Raw genomic sequence first — 24143 nt, forward strand, 5'->3', positions numbered from 1 at the left:
AGTAAGATCTGAGACTTCATTCCCGGTCTAGTGGTGAGAAGACAATGGTTTTATGTGACCTGCAAACTGCAGCTGAGCTAATTTGGTCTTTGATTTATTAATCTCCTTTTTGTAAACTCAGAGAACTAATTTTCAACACTACTTATCTGGCAAATGTATATCACGTCTTATGCTACCTCTTGGTAGTGTGTTAAGAGCTTCTTAAAATCAAAGACAGGGCCTTATATTTCTTCTACTATCCCAAAACATTTAGCACAGACCATGTTTAAAATACCTGATGCTTGACTGATTAGTTGAAATGTACACATGATTTGAACAATGCAGCTGTCAATCTGATTTCCTCAGGACAGGAATCTCGGGGAGCTCTCTCTGAGCAAATGACATGCGCATGTTCAAATTCAGGAACCAAAGTTTTCAATATATGGTGTCTTTAGAAATCTAGCTCGGCAGGGAAGCTCCTAATCCAGCAGTTTCAGTAGCAAACGCACAAAACCTTACCTGCTTGAACACTTCTTCATCCTGGTGAGTGGTTCTCACCAGTTCTTGAATAAAGCCGTATGGGAGATTCCTACACAGCATGTACGGCACCAGGAAGGACGGCTGCTGCAGGGACCTGCAGACCCACGAAAGTCAAGGGCTCTGATGAATCAACTTGTCACCGTGTAACAACAGAACATACAGAATGTCATGTAGCTGACAATCACAGGTCAAGCTTCAAATTTCCCAAATAATCCACACAACAGTCAATCGTTTTAGGCAAAAGATCACCTTTCTCATTGTTAAGATAATCACTTTGGGGGCTGTTCAGTGAGAAACCATAGAAGGTTTGAAAGGATCCATCTTTGCCTCCATATAGCCCTTGAAAAATAAAGCATCAGAAAAACCAAAGTATTATATGTCTCTTTTACTTATTTATTTATGCCTCATCCAATGGGGGAAGAAAAGATTAGCAGTGGCTGAAGACTTTTTTAAGCTCTTATTAATTTTAACCATGGAACAGTGTGTAAGTTTTAGTACATGTGCATCATTTTCCTTTTTTTTTTCCTGACAAATTTCAAAAATGGTTATGGTAAGATCATCCAGAATGAATAAATCTTGAACTTTGTCATTTTTCCTTTAGATGTTTTTTCACAAGAGAAATGAAATACAGAAATACTCTTTTATTAAACCTGAAACCTTTATGGGACCCTCTGAACAAAAATTAATAATGTAGTACACTTCGGGTGATTCCCATGTTACCTATTCCACCACTATTCTTTATTATTGAATAATAGAAATTGATTATACGATACATGGACAGTGATGATCTACACATTTTTTTCAAGTATCTATACTGCTTTCAAGCAGCTGCTTTTAAACTGAATTACTAATTTGCTGCCCTGAAGTCAACATATTTCAACCACAGTCTATCTCAATAAACCACACAGAGTGTTTTATTTTCATAGTATTTTAGAGAAAGAAAGGGACCTCAGAAACCATCTAGTCAACCACTCATTTCATGGGTAAGGAAGTGAGTTATCCAACGTGGTGCAGAATGGCTGGGCGGCCTGATGGAGAGGGCCCTCTCCCTGCTAACAGCAAGCACATATTGGTTTTTCATACCTTGGTTGTGTGAGGGACCCTTGTAGTACTAATGCAGTATGGGATATGCACTGTGAGCGGATGTTGCTCAGAAGCTGGCTGACTGCTGGCTGGCTGCACATCTGCAAAGAAAGGTAGAGGTTAGGTCTACAAAGACAAACAAAATAATCCCATACAGTTGAAAACTGACAAGAGTCAGAAGAGATCAATCTGCAGGAAATGGCACCCTTTTCTCTTCCTTTACCGATGATGAACAAACTAGAGTAACTGTATCATCCAAGTATAATGTCTCCGCTAAAATCTACAATTAGAGAAGAGAGAAGCAGAAGCTTCAGGTGACCACGTGGGGATTTCAGAGATACGCGCCCACTCTCTTTGATTTTGCTACGGTTAAGTGCAGCAAACCCCAAGAAGCCCTTCACAAATATGAAGCTAACAGGTTGACAACCGGATTAGTTTCCAATAGAAAACCAGAACTAGAAAATGAAATTGGGGTGGTGGGGATAAATTGGGAGATTGGGATTGACATATACACACTACTATATATACAATAGATAACTAATAAGGACCTACTGAATAGCACAGGGGAACTCTACTTAGTACTCTGCAATGGCCTGTATGGGAAAAGAATCTTAAAAAAAAAAAGAGTGGATATTTGTATATGTATAACTGATTCACTTTGCTGTGTACCTGAAACTAACACAACATTGTAAATCAACTATACTCCAATAAAAACTTAAAAAAAAAAATGAAATAGGAATGAAATGTGATAATAATAAAGTAACTCAGCATGAAATAGAAGAAAAAGTGCAGCTTGCTGAGTTTAAACCCAGTTTTGCAATTTATTATTTATGTGATTCTGGACAATTACAGGTATCCCTCGCTTTTTGAAAGTTCACTTTACGCCACTTGGCTTTTAGGAAAGACCGAGGTTAGTATGTACTTGATCTCTCTGAGGTTCATTTGCTTATTAACACAACGGAAAAAAATAATACTTATACCACACAGGACCACACTGGACTAATGAACAACTGTGAGAATGAGACCTAGCCAAGTGTCTGGCAGTCTAGGCGCTCCATAAATGTTGGTTATTATGATTACGACAGACTAGGAGAGAAATCATCAGGGCCGTGTAAGTCGCTGGTGGCAGTGGCACTTGGCCCTGTCACTTCTTCCCTCTACTAGGATGTGAGTTCCATGAGGACTGGAATCCTCGTCTGTCTGGTTCACTGATCCACCCCCAGCTTCTAACACAGTGCCTGACCCATAGTAGATGCTCAATAACCACTTTACTGATTGAATACATGAGTGAATGCTCATTAGGGGGTCAAAAACCAATTATTTATCCACCACATAACCAGGTTTTTGTGGGGGTTTTAAAATGAATCCATTTCGGGCTTCCCTGGTGGCGCAGTGGTTGAGAGTCCACCTGCCGATGCAGGGGACACGGGTTCGTGCCCCGGTCCGGGAAGATCCCACGTGCCGTGGAGCGGCTGGGCCCGTGAGCCATGGCCGCTGAGCCTGCGCGTCCGGAGCCTGTGCTCCACAAACGGGAGAGGCCACAGCAGTGAGAGGCCCATGTACTGAAGAAAAAAAAAAAAAAAAAGAATCCATTTCACGTTACCTTCGGTGCTTTTTTTTCCTCTATTCCAACTCGGTCAAAACACTCGATGAGGTAGTTCAGCATATCTGTCTCTTTGCACGTCTCAATGGTGAAATGGTCGCTGTAGGAATCCCAAGTACTTGCCCCACCAGAGGCTCCAAAACTTTGGAGAAAAGAAGAATGGATGATTTTTACCTGTTCTCAATAAATCACGTTTGATAGAGTTTGCACTTCTGCAGAAAGCCCGTTAGGGTCCCCACACCCAGAACAAAGCACAGACACCCATGCAGCCGAGGCTGGAGCAGACTGCTTGTTTCACCTGCTCCAAGTCCAACAATAGCAATTTTTAGTAAACATTTTATTGACCTAAGAAGAAAGTCTGTCCAGAAACCCAACATCTTATCTTCTTGGGAACAGCACCTTACAAAACCAGGAGGACTCTAAGAATTGCTACTGAGCACTGGGCATTTGAAGGGATACCACACGTATGTAAACCCAACTGGCCAGCTGCAATTAGGCAGGCTTGGAGGTTAAAGCCAACCTACGCTATTACGTAATCGAAGTCTTTAGGAGGGAAGTTACAAGGGACTAACAAAACATCCCTCTTCCTAACTTCTAGCACAGATCTTAAAAGCCTTCATCCAGCATTCGGCAACAGGACCAGGGCTTAGGAAAACCGTCCAGTTAGAAGGAGACACGAAAAATATGTTACAAACACAAATTTTCCAAAATGTTTGGCAAAAGGGACAAAGTAGTATAGTGAAAACAAAACAAAAACCTTGCACTAGGAGTATCCAAACTTGCGTTCTATTCCCATCCCTACTGCTTACTTGTTACCTGAACCCAGAACTTCATCTCATCTGCAGTGAGGGTTCAATAAAATCATGTGGAGGTGCTTTGTAAAATATAAGCAGGATACAACGTGAGGCACTGTTATTATTAGTAACAACTATTCCCTGAGACCATTATCACAAGGGTTAGGTGTTAGGAAATCAAAGTTTAGATTAACCATCAATAGGTCAAATACCAAATCTGGTGTTTAACTCACAAATTCGATAAGACATAAAAGATACAAAAAGATTAATCATGGCATAGGAAGAGGTCAGGAATTATGAAATGAAGACAAATGAAAAAATATAAACTTAGCAAAAAAAAAAAAAATTTACATGTGAAAGATGATAAAGGCGGGGAAGAATATCAGGAACTTGAGATACCCATCCCTACTTCAGCCTGGGGCAGAGAGGAGCTAGAAACTAAAAGAAGAATTAAGATATTAATGACACGTTATGCAGATAGATGCACAGATACACAAAAGTAATTTTGGAATATATACATAACTGACCTTAGAATTTTAGAAGAATACACATAATTGACCTTGGAATGAAAGTATGATATTAGAGTATTTCAATTTAAAAAGATGAAAACAATAGCAAGGCTTTAAATCCAAGGCTCTCAGGCCAGAGTCTCGTAAACCTGAATTCTTACAACTTACTTACTACATAGGTCTGACAGAAGGGAAGGGAGGAGGGGAGGCTGAGAAGCAGTCAAAGGCACAAGGCACGGCTTCCCTGGTGGCGCAGTGGTTGAGAATCTGCCTGCTAATGCAGGGGACACGGGTTCGAGCCCTGGTCTGGGAAGATCCCACATGCCGCGCAGCAACTAGGCCCGTGGGCCACAACTACTGAGCCTGCGCGTCTGGAGCCTGTGCTCCGCAACAAGAGAGGCCGCAACAATGAGAGGCCCACGCACCGCGATGAAGAGTGGCCCCTGCTTGCCACAACTAGAGAAAGCCCTCGCACAGAAACGAAGACCCAACACAGCCCAAAATAAATAAATATATTAAAAAAAAAAAAAAAAGCACAAGGCAGCCAACGCCCTCCTGACTGGGCAGATAATGGAGCCACCCACAAAGTGCCTCACCAGAGACAAAGATGGGCAGCCCAGGGTGGGACACCTCAAAAAACCAAAAACAATTCTTGTGTCTTCACACCACTTAAATTTTGGACTACAGTTCATGGTATGGTAAGATCTGTCATCTGTTAGTTGACCTGACAACAGAAAGATGAGGACTGCAATGAAGCAAAGGAAAAAAACAAAACAAAACGTAAGAACAAAACCGAAAAACCCACCCATAAATATAAGTAGTGTGGTGAATCCCCAGAAGGAGACAGGGGAGAAAGATATTTGGCTTTACCTGCCACGATCCCGCTCTCAAGCTATCTGCTATCCCTCCCTCTTCCATCTGAGGTTAGTGACTCAGGGACTATATTCACTGCACTTCCCAAAGATGAAATTTGCTAACACAGGCTTATAACTATACACAGTTAAGGTTAAAGTCCCTTTGAAAAGCTCTCACAGATGACACTGAAAATAGATCTTCCTCGTGTTTAAAATGAAGTATTTAAACTATACATTTCCTTGATAATAAGCCCCATCTTTCTCACATTTTTACACCTCTGGAATGGAAAGCATCTGATATTTGATGCCAATAGGTCCTTGCCAGTTGCAAGGAGTCAGTCTGATGCTGTGCCTGTGAACGACTGTGGGAAGTCAACGCGCTTAGCTGGTGGCTGCTGATGCACTGACACTGGGTCCCATTCTCAGCCAAAATGTCCCCTTTCATTTTAACTTAGATCTGAACACCTCAAAGTCAACCGAAATGCCTTCACGAACATTTCACAAAGGCATGAAAAATGACAGGGTGTGTACGAGACCGCCAGGCAAGGCAATGAGAGACACTCAGAATGTATAAGAGAAGTTTCAAAGATAAAAGACGTTGATGTATGCTGTGATCATCTGTCAGGGACCAAACAACACTTCCAAGTGACTTTCAAGAGAAGAGAAAGAAAGAAAAGAAACGTAAGTTTAACTAAACAGAAAACATAGAATAAAGCCTAGTGTTCGTCAATATGCTTCCAAATTATGAGATCAGTCCTAAGGGCGCCGAGGTAGGCCATGAGCACAGGTGTGCAGAGCGGCCAGCGTCGCCAGGGATGCGCATGATTGTCAGTGGTCAAAACCGGTTTATAAGGATCTCTAGGTTTGAACTCAAAGAGCTGAACTCAAATTTTGAATGTGATACTGAAGGAGCAAGGGGTGTACAGTTTATATGCATTAAATTTATGCTATCAATGGACATTTTTAACTGTTTTAAAATAGTATTTCATTTTTTTCCTGAAGAAGTTGTTATGAAATTCATGATGCTTTTACAACCGTAACATGGAATGTGACACTGGAAATATGTCATGTTTAAGTCCTAAGAGTATCTATAAAATTATACCTCCCTTGGGAGAACATGTGAACCATTTTCTGATAACAACAGCAACAATCCAACTGAATAATTTAATTACTTCACATATTGGAAATACAGCTGAATCCTTCTGAAAACACAATGAAAATATTTCTGGGGATTTATACATGCATCAGATCTGTGCAAATTGAGTCCCATTTTAAATGTACCAAGAAAACTTGTTTCTTGAAAGGATTCCATCGCAGTTTCCGTTCTTCTATTATGGGAATAATCACCCTATTTTATTACTTTTTTAGATGCAGACTTTGGAATGGTATATTTTCTAGATGCAAGGCAAAGGCAGAGCTGGGCAGGGTCAAGCCATGTAAATTCCCTGAACAAATGTCTGCACTGTCGAAGGTCCTGGGGACAGTACACTGAATCAAACAGATAAAGACCTTGTTATATGCCAACTACATTACAGAGAGAAGACAATTAAAAACAAAAATAGTATAGAAGTGCTTTAAGTGCTATGAAGGAAAAGAAAGGCAGAGTATGGGTGACAGAAAGGGGCAGGAAGAGTGTGTGAGTGTGAATGTGTGTGTGTGTGTGTACATGTGGGATGCACTGTCTTGCAGGCCAGGGTGAGAGGCTTTGGGTCTTACTCTGTGGGAGAAGGGAAATCACTGGAGGGTTTGGGGGACAGACATGGCAGAAAGATTTCCTTTCGACCATCTCTGTTGCTTCATCTCCAAATAGTGATGGTCAGCAGAAATAAGAGGGGAAAGGTCAATGTTTTCCCCTATTTGCTAGTTTTCTCTTTCTCTATTCACATAGGCTCAGGACTTGCAAGATTTGATCTCCTTCACTGAAATATCTGAGCAGTGAGAAGAAGAACCCAATAAACGAAAGAAAAACTTCTTTCTAGTCCTCAATTTCCTAGGAAACAATCAGAAAACGTTTCCGCAGAATAATTCCTTTGTTATATTTATTACAAAGATAACTCTCACTTCACTCATTTCCATTCCTGCAGGAAGTAGTTCCTTATAATTCTAGCTTTTTTCACAGAGCACTACGAAACAGTCTAGAAGGAATGTTTTTGCCTTTCTTAAATTAACCCTTATTATCACCACTATAAATAATTAACATAGGAATGTATGTCCTAACTACTTCACAAAAGATGTACAACCCATCGATTCCACTGGGCAAGCACAAAGGGAGACAGAAACAAGCCCCCTTGACTGCTGCTTCTATGACATTGATCTTACCAGGCGAGAAGTGGGTGTTAAAAGTGCTTACTTCAAAGTAAATAAAATTCTAAGATCAATTAGAAAAGGGGAAAGAAAAAAACTCTTCACCGACTGCCCAAATTAATCAGATTTTTCTGCTACTTCTTGGTTCTGACACTACGTGCATTCTCAAGTTCTTCTCTATTTGTTTAATCAGTTATATATGAATATGCCCTGTCCTTCTACATTCTTTTTGATATAGATTCTGATATAGATTCAGAATCTGTAATTTCTAAAACCTGGACAGATCAGATTTCATTTGAACAGCCAGCAAAGGACCTGCCAGCTGACTGGAGTGGAATTTTGTAATTAAGGAGTAAAATGTTGGCACTTTCTTGCCAAGGAACTGAGTAGATGTGTAAACTCTGGGCAGCGAAATAACTCGTAAGGAATGAGAACAACACAAGTCCCACTGGGCAAAGATGGAGAAGCCAGAGGCAGCTGGGTATGGTGGGAGGAATGTGAGTTCTGGACTCAGGCTCTGCCTCGTACTAGTTGTGTGACTAACCTCCCTGTACCCACGTTTCCTGGCAGTAACTAGGGGCGGTGCTGTGAGGATTCGAGTGATAACGTAGGTTGAGAGCTGACACAGTACCCGGCAGGTGATGCTCGTAACTATTCGCAGCTACGAGTACATAATCGGTAAGATTTATTTCTCCTTATCAAGTCTAGATCTGAGACAAGGTTGGGATGTTATAAGTCTAGAGCAGAGTCAGTGAAAGCAGCATACAATTCTGGTATCTTTGTTAGAGGAAGCTGGAATTCAACAGGCCCGGGAGAGACAGCGTTTCTCCCACAGATAGCTTACAGTAAAACAGATAATAAAGCACTTTTTTCAGGTACAGAAATTGATTCCTGACAAGGATGTCTGCTGCATTACTATCGTCATGGATGAGGACTTTATCTACATGAAAAAGACACTTCTATCTGTGGGAAATTTACTTGAGAAACAGTGATACAACGTTCAACCTAATACAAATATTGACCTTCCTGAATCAATATTCGACATTGCACCAACGCCCCTCTCTTTATATACCCTCTAATGATTCTTCTGAACACCGACGAATTGAATGCAGTGTACCTCACTCCTACGGCTGTCTCTATTTATAGCCTGGAGCTATTTTTGAACACTGCTGGTCACAAATATCAACTTGGTACAGAGGAAACGTCAATTTAAGAGCAAAATTGTAAGACAATGAGTGGGAGGGTTAGAAAGACGGGGCTATTATATTTTCTTGTTCAAAGTCACCTAGAAGACCCAAGCGGTCTCTTTCACTCGGTTTTCAGGGGTGAACATTCAGCAACATCATGAGCTATGCTTTAGCCTCTGCTGCCATTCCACAGGCCGTCTAAACAAATACGGTTTGGCTTTACCAAGGCCAAGGAGGTGAATGATTAGCAAAATTTAAGATTAGAAGTGAAAGCAGCGGGACTTCCCTGGTGGCGCAGTGGTTAAGAATCCGCCTGCCAATGCAGGGGACACGGGTTCGAGCCCTGGTCCAGGAAGATCCCACATGCCGCGGATCAACTAAGCCCGTGTGCCACAACTACTGAGCCTACGCTCTAGAGCCCGTGAGCCACAACTACTGAGCCTGCGTGCCACAACTACTGAAGCCTGCAAGCCTAGAGCCCATGCTCCGCAACAAGAGAAGCCACCACAATGAGAAGTCCGCAAGCGGCAATGAAGAATTAGCCCCCTCTTGCTGCAACTAGAGAAAGCCAGAATGCAGCAATGAAGACCCAACACAGCCAACAATAAATAAATAAAATTTAAAACATTTATTGAAAGAAAAAAAAAAAAAAGAAGTGAAAGCAGCATCACAGTTGTACCAGACAGTATGACCCCACATGCTCTTCAGTGGACTGCCCGGAGTGAGCTGGAGGGACACACTCACACACACACACTCACACACACACACACACACAAGTTCCAGCCCCTCTGCCATGCCTAACTAGCAGCAATCCATGCAACTGTACATAAGAGAACATGCCTCCCAGAGTAGATTTTGCTCACACCTGGCAGCTCCTAAGAATACTCTTCCAACAGATAAATGGAGGGCCTCTCATTTTAGATCTTAGGGTGGGTGAACTGAATGATGACTGATCTTTAATCTTTGATCTTAACGATGACTGATCCTGTTCATGTTCTTGACAAATGATTACATGTAAGTTTTTCTCCAAACTTGTCAGGCAACAACTATGAAATTTTTTTCTATGTACCACTTTACCCCATGAGAAGGTCCTAATGCTTTAGTACATGCAAAGTTTCTCACATCTTGACTTTTCAGGCCACCTGGAGTCATTTGACCCTATCCTGTTTGGATTCAAAGCACACCTCTAATTAAGACTTATAAAAGTTAGTTCCTAAGCACCTAGGCACATGCAGGGGTAAGACTCCATTCCTCTGATACCTGGACCCAAACTGGACACAAGAAAACTCATCACCACCACCACCACCTTCATCATCACCATCATCATCATCTTCTTCTCCATCTTCATCACTACTGTCCCCAGAAAGTGCGAGGAAGAGGAAGGAGAAAGGACTGTCGTACATACTACCGTAACAAAAGCAAAAAAAGTCATCAGGGAACAAAGGAAAACAGAGAGGAGGAAAGCTTTTACAATTGCTGGCCTTTTAATGAAATCTTACGCTACAAGTTTTGTCTACTGACATGCAGAAAAATAATTCACCTAAATTATATAAAGGCATAGGAACCCTTGAGGGGTGGAGGGCGCGGATTAATGGAGTCACGATACTGCTTCTTTCTAAGGGGCTGAAAACAAAGTGTCAAGGCATAACCACTTGCCAGAGGTAAGGGATCTGCTCCCTCAACCCCTTGGTCTGACTGTATTTCAACTATGATTAGCAACAGTACGAAACGTGGAAAAGTGGTCCTGTGAGCCCCAACTCTCAAATACAAGCTGGCCAGTCTCTGAAATTCATTTGTCAGGAGGCATGACATGTGCACTCGATTTCAAACACCAAGTGACTTCTTTTTATTTTGTACAGGAAGGAGGAAGAGTGAGGGGGAAGAAGGGAAGAAAGGGTCTCACCATCAAGCAACCCACACTTTCTGATGTGACTGAAGCCTGGCTGGGCGTGGACTCGGGGCACGAGTCTACCGAACCAGTTAGACACGCGGGTTAATGACCCCAAACAGAGAAACACAGGTAACCGAGGTCAGTGCCACACGACAGTTCTTCCAAACCGTGTTAATCTCCTCTCCCTGGACTGCAAACACGCACCCGACTCTCCTGCTGCATAGATACCTAGGAGAGCTCCTTAGGGAGGAGGGCCGTCTGCTCATGGCACCCGCACCGGATGAGGCGGACAGTAAAGGTGGCCCCGCGCCGGTGGGTCTCTGTCGGGAGGAGCTGGCGGGCACGGCTTGAGGGCTACTAGCTGGGGTGGGCAGGCCTGGGGAGCTCGACAGGATGGAGCTGCCCGAGGACCGCGGGGCAGGAGAAGATGACGACCCCCAGGGGTGGGTGACAGTGTAGGGCCGGTACCGCGGAGACGAGGGCTGGCTTCCCGCAGGTGTCCCTGCAGCTGCGCCGTGAGGACTGAGGGAAGCGGGAGGAGTGGACGCCTGGCTGGCTGCCCGGGACGGGGGGGCCAGAGGCAGACTCATCATTGGCACAGAGCTCCAGACACTCATGCTGGGAGCTGGGCTAGTCTCATAGAGGCTAAACGAGTTGAGAAAGGGAGGAAAGGAGAGAAAATTGAAGAAAAGCTTGAGATAAATAACTAAAATGGAAAATATCATGTTTTTAAAGAATAGTATAATTGCACTTCATATCTCTAAGCGTTCAAGTATAGAGATCTTTTAGAGACTCACCTAAATAACTGTAAGTAGACTGCCGCACTGATTTAGAGGCTATACTTATAATATGAGAAAGCCTTCTTTCCAGAGAATAATATACTATACACAGTCATTTGTTCCTAAAACTTAACTTACCAGTAGCCTAACCATGGAAAGCCACAGAGACCCAAGTGGAAGAGACAATATCTCCTCAATGAGTCAATCCATCCCCCAAACACAATACATGTCATAATCTGCATGACAGGCCCACAAATGAACATTCCCTTCTCTTACATACTTCCTGGCTATTTTACCACCAATGACATGTGCAAAAAGAACCACACCGACCTAGATAAAGAGCTGGCACCGAAGGAACCCACGCTGCAGAACATGGGGCTTGTTCCTGGATTGGAGCCGGTATTTAGCATGAGATTTCTGTCTGGTGACCGAGCTGCCGCTGCAATTGGCTGGGATGTGGCTGTCAGACTGGCAAATGGGTTTTCATCTCTAGTCTGAGTGGACATCATTAGCACTTCCATTAAAATCTGGCCAATCAAGTCCTTAAAATCAGAGAACACTGTTGGAAAGGCAGAATAAAGAAGAGGTTACACATGGTTCTTCATACACACAGTCCTTGAATAAGCCAAAGTGAACCAGAGAAGTTCGATGTGGTATCTTGGGTTGGATTCTGGAACAGTAGAAGGACGTCAGTAGAAAACCTGGTGAAATCCAAATAAGGTCTGGAGTTTAGTGAACAGTAAGATCTTAGTTCTGACAAATATACTATGGTTATGTAAGATGTTAACATCAGGGAAAACTGCGTGAAGTGTATATAGGAACTCCCTGCACTATCTCTAGAACTTTTGGTAAATCTAAAATTATTCCAAAACAGAAAGCTTATTAGAAAAAAAACAAAAAAGAACTGGAGCCCAGCTGATGAGAGTCACTGCTGATATATATTAACTATAAAAAGAAGCTACTCCCAACTACAGAGGTTAGTTTATCACACTAGAAATGCAAACTGGGTTACTATTTCTTCACCTCTGTATGTTTATATAGTTAAACTGTTAAGTACAAAGGTCAAAGTATTTTATGAAGGGTCTAATATTTAGTCACCACCTGCCTTTCTGGAGCAGACTCTTGTCTTCTAGCTTCCTTCTTATTCTTTGCAGCTCCCAACTGCTTTACTGTAGGTCTTTAGATATATTTTAAATATTACTAAATAAATAAAATGTCTAACCCATGTAAATCTTATCTGATTTCTTATTAAAAATTACCACTTATATATGTACTGGACAGATTTAAGAATCTTAACAGTTACAATAATTACAAGTGGCAGGGTTTTGAAACTCATGGTTGCTAAGCTCATCTCTATAACCAGAGTTAAGAAGATCTCAGTGAAGTCAGAAGTAAACTGTCCATCCACCAGGAACACAGAGGACTCGTGTGTGTGTGTGTGTGTGTGTGTGTGTGTGCGCGCGTGTGTGTGCGTGTGCGCGCGCGCGCACGCATGTCTGTCATGGAAGACAAGCAGCAGAGAAAAGGGAATGCAATCTCCTTGATGTTCATTCACTCATTTAAAATGTATCTACTGAGGGATTATTAAGTGCAGGCACTGGGAATACATCAGTGAGCAAAACAGACAAAAATTCCTGCCATCAGGGAGGTTATATACTAGTGATACGTAGAAGAACACTCTGGCGCACTTCCCCTCCCTCTTCTGTTCTCGAAATGACTGCTGTAGAGAAAAGTGAGTGTGCCCTGTAATGCTGGTATCTTGCTAAGAGTTTTATTACTTTGCTGTAAGTGTGGTTTAGTGTAGCCTCTTAAAATAGAATCCTGTAAACACTGCAAAATATCAACATGTGCTATCTTGCTAAGCAGTTTAATCAAGCCGATTTACTCCACTGTCTCCATATGACCCGGGAGGCACTTACAGCAGGCATAGGCCATCCAGAGCGCCTCTCTCAGGATCCCCGGAGACTACCCAGTATACTCCTGCCCAGAGTATAAGAGGCACTAATGCTCTCTCTAAGCACCTTCTTATTGCAAAGGAAAAAACTTCAACCCTGAGACAGTAGAGACCATTAACTTATTTATACGGTTTTCTTTTAGAGAAATCAAAAAAGTAAAAAAAATAATTTATCAATAAGATAGGTGGAAAGTAGGCAAACAGCAGTGGCCTCATCAAGAAGTATCCCTGTAATCAAAAATACAACTGCAAAGCAAGACAATGAATGTGGATAGGAGGGAAAGACAAAAGATTTTTCATCCTGGTTTTCTATTAAGGGCTCTGAAATAAGACAGCTGAGCTTGATTCCTACCTTCTTTTGGGTTCTGCTTAAATTGTGCAGAAAGAGAAGAAAGAAAGATGACATCTCTGTCCCGGTCCTTCCAGGAGACACGGAAGATCTTACAGACCAGCTGTAAGGCCTGTTCTTCAGACACTTCAGAACCTGATGAAGGCTCCTTGTGAGGAAGAAGATTTGAGGGTTAATTTCAAGTAGTAGGAGGTGTGAGTTAGACTTTAATAGAAATACCTAATTCTGATTTAATTTTTTACAAATGAGGATATTTTAGAAATGCATAAAACTATTCACCTACTGATTTAGGGAAAAATAAACTTGCTACTATGACTTCAAGGTTACAACATGTAGGTCTCACGAGCTTACAACGGAAGTCTATGGGGTGGGTGGAGTATAAACCAGCAGGATTGTTATCAGGAATTGCCAAGGAAGACAGTGATAAAGGATGTACATATATCCCATTTATTTACTTTTCTGAATGCTAAAAGACCAGGTTGACATTCTAGGTATACAACCAATTTTTCTCTAGAAATGTTTCCAGAATTCAATGTTTTTCACTACTTTCCATCACAGAAAGTATCATATATGAAAGAACTTTGTAAACACTCAAAACCTATACAAAATAAAGCACTGCACCACCAGGAGGCTACAGCCCAGCTTCTAATAATGTTGCTGAACACCAATAATTTACTGAACAGAAAGTGATGCAATTATCTCTACCAGTTCTACACCATGACACACACCAAAAACCCAAAAAATCCTTTTTCTAAATATAGGGAACTAAGGCTCAGATGATAACAAAATATAAAAGCCTCCTGTTTCCTCACATTCTTGCTTCAATTCCCAGTCATTTCCCTCAGAATACAACCAAAGATGTGATGACCTACTTGCTTAAGCAATTAAAGACAGAAAAAAATTCAAATTAGCTCTAAATTATTTGCTAACATTTACTGAAAAAAACATGGACCTGAAACAAAGATAACTGAAGGATTTTTATCAGGTAAAAGGACTGAGTTATACTTCCACTAATAAGGGTGATCAAGGCTACCCACTTTTCCTGAAAAAAGTAAAAGAAAAAACCCAGTCAACTAAATAGGATCTGCTGGTTTGGGGTGGCATTCTCTCATGGACTTTACAGATACAAGACATGAAGCAGTGTTTATTTATATTACCTGTAACTAAAAACAGAAGCAAGGGCTTCATCTCTTACCAACCTTATCGCTGAGGCTCCTTTTTTCTCTTCGGTCATTTTCATCAACTTCCATATTTTCAATTCCTGAATCCACATCCACCTGGGACATGCTTTAAGTATAAAAGACAATCAGTCTTTCACCTTAGATAAATCCACCCAATGTCATAGCTACTGGTTGAGGAAAAGTTTTTGTTTTTTGTGGTTTTTTTTTTTGGCTGTGCCACATGGCTTAAAGGACCTTAGTTCCCCGACCAGGGATTCAACCTGTGCCCTCAGCACTGAAAGCACCAAGTCCTAACCATGGGACCGCCAGGGAATTCCCTGGGGAAAAGTTTTAAACTATCAATCAAAATCAGTCAGGAAAGCAAAATAATAAAGGTTCATCTTTTTTCTCATTAATTTTTAAGAGCTCTTCATATATTAGGATATAAACATTCTATCATTCTTGTTGAAAATATTTTTCCCAAGTTGTCATTTCCTTAGGCTCACTTTCAAAAATAATAATAATATTGTTGGAAATATTTTCCTCAAGTTGTTATTTTCTTAGGCTCACTTTCAAAAACAAAAATTAAGAGCAGGTTTTCTATACATACTATTTCTAAATGATATACAATCAATCAGAGCCTGATTACAAAATCTGGTGAAGTACATATATTATTTCCCCCACATTAAATAACTGTCCCAGCACCACTTACTGAAAAGACCATCCTTTTCAACACCAATATGAAATCACCTACGTCATATGTCCAACTGTCATACATGTGCAGGTCTCCTTCTGGATACTCATTGCTGTTCCATTAGACAATCTGTCTGTCCCTGAGCCAATACCACTGTGTTGTACTTACTACGACTTCACAATAAACCTTGCTATATGCTAGGTCAACGCCTCTACCTTATTCTTCTACCTCAGGAGAGTCTTGGCCATTCTTGGCCCTTTGCTTCCACATGTACTTAAGAATCAGCTTGACGGGTTCCTTAAAACTCCTGTTGGGATTTTGACTAGAATTTCACTGACTCTATAGATCAAATTGGGAAGAAAAGACCTCATTATGTTACTGATCTATCCATGGACAAGGTACCTCTCTCCAAGTATTTAAGGTCTTCTTTCAATAAACTTTGATAATTTTCTCCCTAAGTCTTCCACTTCTTTTGCTAAATTTATCCTTAGGCACCATATATATATATATATATATATATATATATAAAAATATATATATTTTTTTTGGCTGTGTTGGGTCTTTGCTGCTGCGTGCGGGCTTTCTCTAGTTGTGACAAGGGGGGGGCTACTCTTTGTTGTGGTGCGCGGCCTTCTCATTGCGGTGGCTTCTCTTGTTGCGGAGCATGGACTCTAGGCGTGCGGGCTTGCTTCAGTAGTTGTGGCTCACGGGCTCTAGAGCCCACGCTCAGTAGTTGTGGCGCACAGGCGTAGTTGTTCCACAGCATGTGGGATCTTCCCAGACCAGGGCTCGAACCCGTGTCCCTTGCATTGGGAGGCGGATTCTTAACCACTGCGCCACCAGGGAAGGCCAGCACCAAATATTTTTAAATAAAATTGTGAATGGGCCTTTTTAAAAGTTAAGTTTTCTAATTTGTGCGAGTACATAGTAATGTAACTGACTTTACACACAGACCTCTTATAAGCTACTTGTTTACTTATACACTGGGCTTATAAGGCAATCATTTTATCTCCAAATAATAACTGTTTTGTTTCTTTCACTCCAATCCTAACTTGCTTTACTGCAGTGGGTAGGATCCCATGTTGAATAGAAGCAGAAACAGCACTCATCCTTTTTTTATTCCTGATTTTAAAGAGAATGCTTCTAATTTCTTACCACTGAGTATGAGAGCTGCTGTGGTTTTTTGGTAGATGTCCTTTATATTAGTGAGAATAAGAGGCTATGTTGTAGTAACACATACACTCTGCAATCTTAGAGGCTTCACACTATAAGGGTTTGTTTCTTGCCTCCGCAAAGTTTGACGAGTGAAGCAACCTTACGCCATCTTTAATCTATGCCGTCTGCAATATACAGCCTCCAAGGTCACTAGAGCAAGAGAAGAGAGGGATGGAGGAGGATCATCGGCTCAACTGCCTTCACCTAAAAGTGACACATGTCACTTCCATTCACAAGTCTACTGGACAGAACTAGTTAATTAGCCCCAATCTAATGGCAAAGGAGACTGGAAAGGCAGGGGAGCCTGTGGAATATTTGGTGAACTCTGTCTCTGCCCTACAGTTTAAGGATACAACTTTCTGTCTCCTGTTTGCTAAGATTTTTACCATGAATCAATGTTGAATTGTATCAAACCTTTGCAACTTCCAAGATTATATGGCTTTTCTATTTAATATATAATGTAGTGAATAATATTTATAGATTTTCTAATGTTAAAGCACCTTTGCATTCTTAAGATAAACCCAAGTTGGTCATGTTATATTATTTTTTTTAACTAATCTTTTAGTTGAACTATACAGAAATGTGCATACATGATGTGTTTGGCTGAATAGTTTCACAAAGGAAACATACTAATGTAACCGACACCCAGGTCAAGCAACAGAACATTACCAGCACCCCAAAAGTCCCCCTCATGACCCTTTCAATCACTACTACGCTAGCCCACAGTAACTGCTCTCCTGGCATCTAGCCCCATAGATGTTTTGTCTTCTTTTTATGTGCTGCAGTATTTGATTTGCCAATATCTCCAGACTTTTGCAAATATGTTCATAAGCATGATTACCACGTAATTAATTTTCTTCTTTTACGTTATTCTTGTCTGGTTTTGTACATTAAGGTCATATTAGTCCCGTAAACTGATTTGGTAAGTTTAAAAATTACCTGAAAAATGTGTGTAAAGTTGGAATGCTGGAATTACCTATAAAATCATATAAGAAACGTGCTTTCTTTGGAAAATTTTAAAATACTGATTCAATTTATTTCACGTTTTTTTGATTATTCAGGTTCTCTCTTTTTTCTTGAGTCAATTTTGGGAGAATGTGTTTTTCTAGGAATTTGATTTTCATCCAAATTTTGAAATTTATGTGCATCCTGCATATTTACATTTTTTGCAGAATTCTTTTTCAGTAACAAGTATTACTGAGTGCCCGTTCTATGCAGGCATTGTTCCAGGTGTCTGAGATGCCAACAAACAAACAGACAAAAAAATCCCTGCATCATGGAGCTCCATTCTAGTTAAAGGGAGAAAGATAATAAACAATAAACAAAGCATATAGTATATGATAAATGCTATGGAAAAATTAAAGAAAACAGAGCAGGAAAAAGGCAATTGAGAGGGCAGGGCTTTCCCCCTTTTAAATGGGGTGACCTCACTGAAATGCTATCTGGGCAAAAATATGAAGGAGGTTAGCCATGCACATATCCAGAGGAAAAGTATTCCAAGAAAAGGGGTTTTATTCCCAATATTTATTTATATTCTTTTTCCATTTTTCATTTTTAATGTATTATATATAGCTTTATATTCTCTTTAAGAAGCACATTAGCTGCAACACACAAATGATGATATGTAATATTTGTTATTGTTCAGTTCTAGATACTTCCAAATTTCCATTATGATTTCTTCTTTGACTTGTATTTAGAAGCATGATCTGTTTTTAAAATTTCCAAATTCATGATGGGTTTTTAAAAGATTTTTTTACCTTATATAATTATCTAAGCTAATGTCAGAAAACGTGATCTGTATGATTCTGACTCCTGAAACCTCTGGGTCAATGGATTTTATCAGAAAAGAATGTGTATTCTCCAACTGCAGAGTGCCAAATTCTGTATCTTTCAATTTGATCAAACTTGTTAGCTGTGTTGTTTAATTTGTCCATATGCTTACTGATGTTTATTCTCTTTGCTCTATTGATGACTGAAGAAGACATGTTAAAAACCTCCCATTATGATTATGTCTGTGTCAATTTCCTCTAGTTCTATCAAGATTTGCCTTATTTCATGTTGCTATTACATTACTAAGTGCATATACTTTGGAAACTGTTATATCCTACTGTTAAACTAAACACTTATCACTGTACAGTGCTTATTTCTAGTAATACTTTGTGGCAAAGTCTAATTTATTAATATACTTTCCCCAATTTTCTTTTGTTTAGTATTTTTGCCCGGTATATATTTTTCCCTTTCTTTTATTTTCAAACTTTCTCTAACCTAATGTTTCAGGTATGCCTTCAGTAAACAAGAATAAAGCTGTGTTCTATTTTGTTTTTAATCCAACCTGACGTTTCACTGTGATTTACTGTGATTACTGACGTATTTTCATTTCTTTTAACCATCTTATTTTGTGCTGTTTGCCTTTTTTAAAATCTGTGTTTCTTTCTTCCCTTTCTTTGAATTGACTTAAACCCCCTCCCTACCCACCCCAATTCCATATTTTCCCTTTGCTGGTTTGAAAATAAACTCTTTCTATTCTTTCAGTGGTTACCCTTGAAACTTCATCAAGTATTCTTAACTCAAAATCTAAAAGTTGGCCACTGTCTTCACCCCTCTCCCAAGCATACAGATCACTCCCCTTCTGGCTTACCTGCCACTGCTGTTCAGTATGTTAGATCTACCTGATGATCTACTTCTCTCCCCTATACTATTTCATAAACTGTTATTACTGTCTTACACCATCAGTGTTTAGGGTTACCACATATTTAATATTTTCTTGACTCATCTTTCCTTCTTGCATCTCAGACATTAGTCCTGAGACCATTTTCCTTCGTCTTAAACTGCATCTGTTAAAAGTTCGGGTGTTCTGGTGGCAGACTATCAGGTTGTTCTAGTTTGTTTTTTAAATCTATAAATGTCTTTATTTCACCCCTGCTCTTAAAAGATAGTTCCACAAGGGCACATAATTCCCAGCTGACAGTTACTTTCTCTCAGCACTTAATGCTACTTCCACCATCCTCTGGCCTCCATCACTGAGACATCTATCTAACTATTGTTCTTTTGTAGATAATCTCTCATTTCTCTCCGGCTGCTTTAAGCGTCTTTGTCTTTGGTGTTCTGCAATTTTACTATAAAATGTCTGGATATGAATTTCTCTTTGTTTAATCTGCTCGTGAGTTGTTGGGCTTCCTGATCTGAGGATTCATAACATTTATCAACTCCAGAAAAATCCTCAGCCATTTATCTTTTTGATAATGGCTTCCAAACCAGCAGAGGAAAAAACATGGAATAAGGAGAAGGGTGGGGAATCTCCCAGTCTGCCTATTCTCTCCTTTTGACATTTCTATTAGATATATATTGGATCTGTGTCCTCTATATTTCTAAATACCCTTCATATTTTTCAGTTCTTTTTCTCTTTGTGGTACACCCTGGATAAGTTCTTCAGCTCTATCATTCCATTTGTTAATTTCTCTTTAGTTATTTTAATCCACTGTTTATTATTTTCATTTCTAGAAATTCTATTTGGTTCTTTTTCAAATGTGCTTCGTTGTTTTTATAGTTGCTTATACCTTATTCATATTTTCCATACTCTTAAATTTATTTAAACGTACAAATTTTACATTCTGTATTTCATAATTCCAAACCCCAAAAACATCTAGGTGAATAATTCTGTTTTTATTGATTCTACAGACTCTTCTTACTCATGGTGGCTTTTTCTAGCGTGCTTTAATTTTTGACCATCAGTTCATATTTCTTGGAAATTTTTCTAAGGACATTTTCTAAAGACTTGGATGATTTATGTTTATATCTGCTAGATGCCTAAAGACACTAAAGAGTCCATTGTCTATGACAGTTCTTAGCCTGAGATTTTTCAGACTACCACGATAGTGTAAATTTAGGTTCTAAACCCATGTGAAAGTTACCCACTGGCCAAGAAATTGCAGAGTTGACTTGATTTTTAAAAATTCATCCACTCAGAGCAAAGGTAATAAGAACACAATTGTTTTTACTCTATGGGGTTGATTTTTTTCTACTTGATCTTCTTCCTGGAAGTGTAGTCCTTTCTGAATTCTTGCCTAATGCGGGGTAACCCCTGACCTGGCTCCTCACCCCAACCCACCAAGTGCACGACACCCCAATATCCTAACACACACAGAAAATGGTATCTGTCTGGCCCACTGACATAAACAGAGGGGGCTGCTTGAGGGCAAAGGAGCCAGGCCCTGGAGGTCTGGCTGCCCAAGGAGTACTCAACCCTTCAGCGACTCTGTTATCTTGTCACAGCACACCTGCAACACAGGAATGCTCTGCTCCAAGACACCCTGATCCTCATGGAGCTCCTAGAATATGGGGCTTACCTGCCTATACCCTTCCAAACTTTTAAAATTTCACCAAGCAGTAAATCTTTGCAGAAATTTTTAGGGGCTGACCTATGCTTGCCAACTTTGCATTTACAAAATAAAGACATTAAAAAAAATTTTTTTTTACCACCTATACCATTATTTCATAAAAGACATTCCAACACCAAAAACAAAAAAAGGTATACAGAACATTTCAGAATAAAACAAAGACCTTTCAATTTATTATATTTAGCTCTGATTTGCTAAGGACTGCCATGGATCTCTGGGCTGGCATTTGAGACCACTGGACTAGAGATTAAAGTGAATGGATCTTTCCCTTTCCAACAACAAAGCAGCTTACTGGAAAACTGGCTTACTTTACCTTTTTTCACAAGAGACTCCATCGATATCCATGCTCTGGGAACGTGAGAGAGACTGAGATTGTGTTTCAAGGCTATTGGAGGGCGAGCTGCTGAGAGAACTGACTCCTTCACTGCTCTGGCTTCGATGGGCTACTCCTAACCAGAAGAGACATGAAAGGTGAAGTCTCATGTGAGATAACGTCAAAGCTATTTGTAACGGCCACAGTAAACACACAGAATCGGCATTCACACCATCATTACAGTTGGCAACCGAGGACTTTCTATCAGAATATTACACTGAAGGTTGAAGGAACATTAAAATCATAGGAATGTTAGCAAGAAATCATAATTTATCAACAGATATCACATGAGGTCAGTTACAGAGCTACGTCTGATACCTAAAACTAACTCATCACCTTCTCTTTCACTAATTCAAACTATGGTCCCTGAGTACAAATCAGCTTCCAAGACAGTCCAGAAATATCCTTGAAATGTACCAAAAATAAGATACCTTAGTGAATGGATAGAGAGACAGACAGATGGAGAGATGTATGATAAAACAAATACAGTAAAATGTTAATAGTAGAATCTAGGTGATGCGTACATAAGCATTCACTGCAAAATTCTTTCTACTTCTCTGTATGCTTAGAATTTTCATAATAAGATGTCGAATAGATCCATCTAAGCCATGTCCTTAAATACAGATCAATCCATTTATTAACTGAAGATCTTATCTTGTGATAGTTTGGGGAAAACAAAAATCCTGACATCATCCTTGCCCTCACAGAGACCACAGTGTAGTGAACCACCGCCAGGTACACAGGGACACAGTGTTTCTAGTAATGTCTTCAAAACCATCTTTTTCATAGAATTTTAAAAATTACTTTAACTCTATGAATATCTTTCTATAAAAAAGAAAAGTTTACCCAGGCATTTTCAAGTACTTAAAAAATATATACCTATGTTGCTGAAAGGAAAATGGCTCATATATTTTAAAAAGCAAAACAACACAATTTGAGTTATCACTTGTAGCTGAAACAACTATCAAGTGGAGGAAACTTTAACCCTCCCAGCATCCCAAGAAAATCCACTTGCCACCCTTTCAAGTCTCTCTTCGTTGAACACTTTATCCATGCCCGACAGCAGGTTTTAACATGGACCTGTTTGGTTTTTTTTTTTAATTTTTAATTTTTTTTTGGCTGTGCTGGGTCTTTGTCGCTGCGCACGGGCCCTCTCTAGTTGCGGCGAGCGGGGGCTACTCTTTGTTGCGGTGCGTGGGCTCCTCATTGCTGTGGCTTCTCTGGTTGCAGAGCACGGGCTCTAGAGTGTGTGGACTTCAGTAGCTGCAGCATGCAGGCTCAGTAGTTGCGGTGTGTGGGTTCTAGGGCACGCGGGCTTCAGTAGTTGTGGCGCGGGATCCGTAGTTGTGGCTCACTGGCTCTAGAGAGCAGGCTCAGTAGTTGTGGCACACGGGTTTAGCTGCTCCGCGGCATGTGGGAATCTTCCCGGACCAGGGATCGAACCTGTGACCCTGGCATTGGTAGGCAGATTCTTAACCACTGCACCACCAGGGAAGTCCCAGACCTGTTTATTAAAACTTTTGCAGGACTCAGGAGGGAAAGAGAAACTAAATTTTTACTATTCATAAGTAGATTAAAGTAAAATACCAAAAGCATTTGATGTAGTGAGAATTTTGAAATAAGCTTAGAGAAGACAGTAAAACTTTAAATCATCAATTCCAGTGTAACCCAAAATAAGTCCTCAATAAATATTTATTGAAGGAGTAAATAACAGAGCATCAACAATGTCCTGAAGAGAATATCATTTTACCTACCACACTGAAAGGACTGACAACTTTTTAATAAAATAATAAAGTCCAACAATTTTTATGGGATATCAATTTAGCAGCTTTTAAATCTCCACCTTGTAAAAACCAGTTCTAAAATTAAATTGATAATTACAATAAGTTGTTTAAGTAACTATACTTGTAACATAGGGTGCTCTGCTATACTATGTATACAATAACCCTATAGTAATAGAGTGCCAGAGTATATCATATAGTATAATATACTGTATTTGCAATATTTTTATAAGACGACAAGAGTATCATCTGAATTCTTTTCTTCCTCAACCCTCCATATGATCTTCACAAGGCTCAAGTGGGGCAATTCTCCCCAGAATTTATTATGTCTACCAGTGTTCCCCAATCTCTACACACCATCTAGAATCTAGGAGGGACCCCACTTCTTTCTTTTTATTTATTTATTTGGCTGTGTTGGGTCTTCGTTGATGCATGCAGGCTTTCTCTAGTTGCAGCGAGCCGGGGCTACTCCTTCGTTGCGGTACACGGGCCTCTCATTGCAGCAGCTTCTCCTGTTGCACAGCACGGGCTCTAGGCGTGTGGGCCTCAGCAGTTGTGGCACGCAGGCTCAGCAGCTGTAGCGCACGGGCTTAGTTGCTCCACGGCATGTGGGATCTTCCCGGACCAGGGCTCAAACCCATGTACCCTGCATTGGCAGGCAGACTCCCAGTCACTGAGCCACCAGGGAAGCCCTCCA

General features: G+C 40.4%; 1 protein-coding gene across 3 annotated transcripts in view; it reads right to left on the bottom strand.

Annotated features, from left to right (window-relative positions):
* The window catches only part of UBE4B (ubiquitination factor E4B), a 110301-nt gene that overhangs the window by 52803 nt on the left and 33355 nt on the right, over positions 1-24143 (bottom strand). For 2 of the 3 annotated variants that reach the window (XM_060283291.1, XM_030879001.2), the window contains 7 exons: positions 21606-21741; positions 15026-15113; positions 13830-13974; positions 11854-12082; positions 3206-3347; positions 1603-1703; positions 499-613 (listed from right to left, as the gene is read on the bottom strand). In XM_060283291.1, coding sequence (XP_060139274.1) covers positions 499-613; positions 1603-1703; positions 3206-3347; positions 11854-12082; positions 13830-13974; positions 15026-15113; positions 21606-21741 — 956 coding nt within the window. Of the gene's footprint in view, positions 1-498; positions 614-1602; positions 1704-3205; positions 3348-10113; positions 10258-10972; positions 11390-11853; positions 12083-13829; positions 13975-15025; positions 15114-21605; positions 21742-24143 lie in introns of all 3 variants that reach the window. The other variant, XM_030879009.2, reaches the window with a different exon arrangement.

The sequence above is a fragment of the Globicephala melas genome, chromosome 1 (genome assembly GCF_963455315.2).
Source record: "Globicephala melas chromosome 1, mGloMel1.2, whole genome shotgun sequence".
NCBI lineage: Eukaryota > Metazoa > Chordata > Mammalia > Artiodactyla > Delphinidae > Globicephala > Globicephala melas.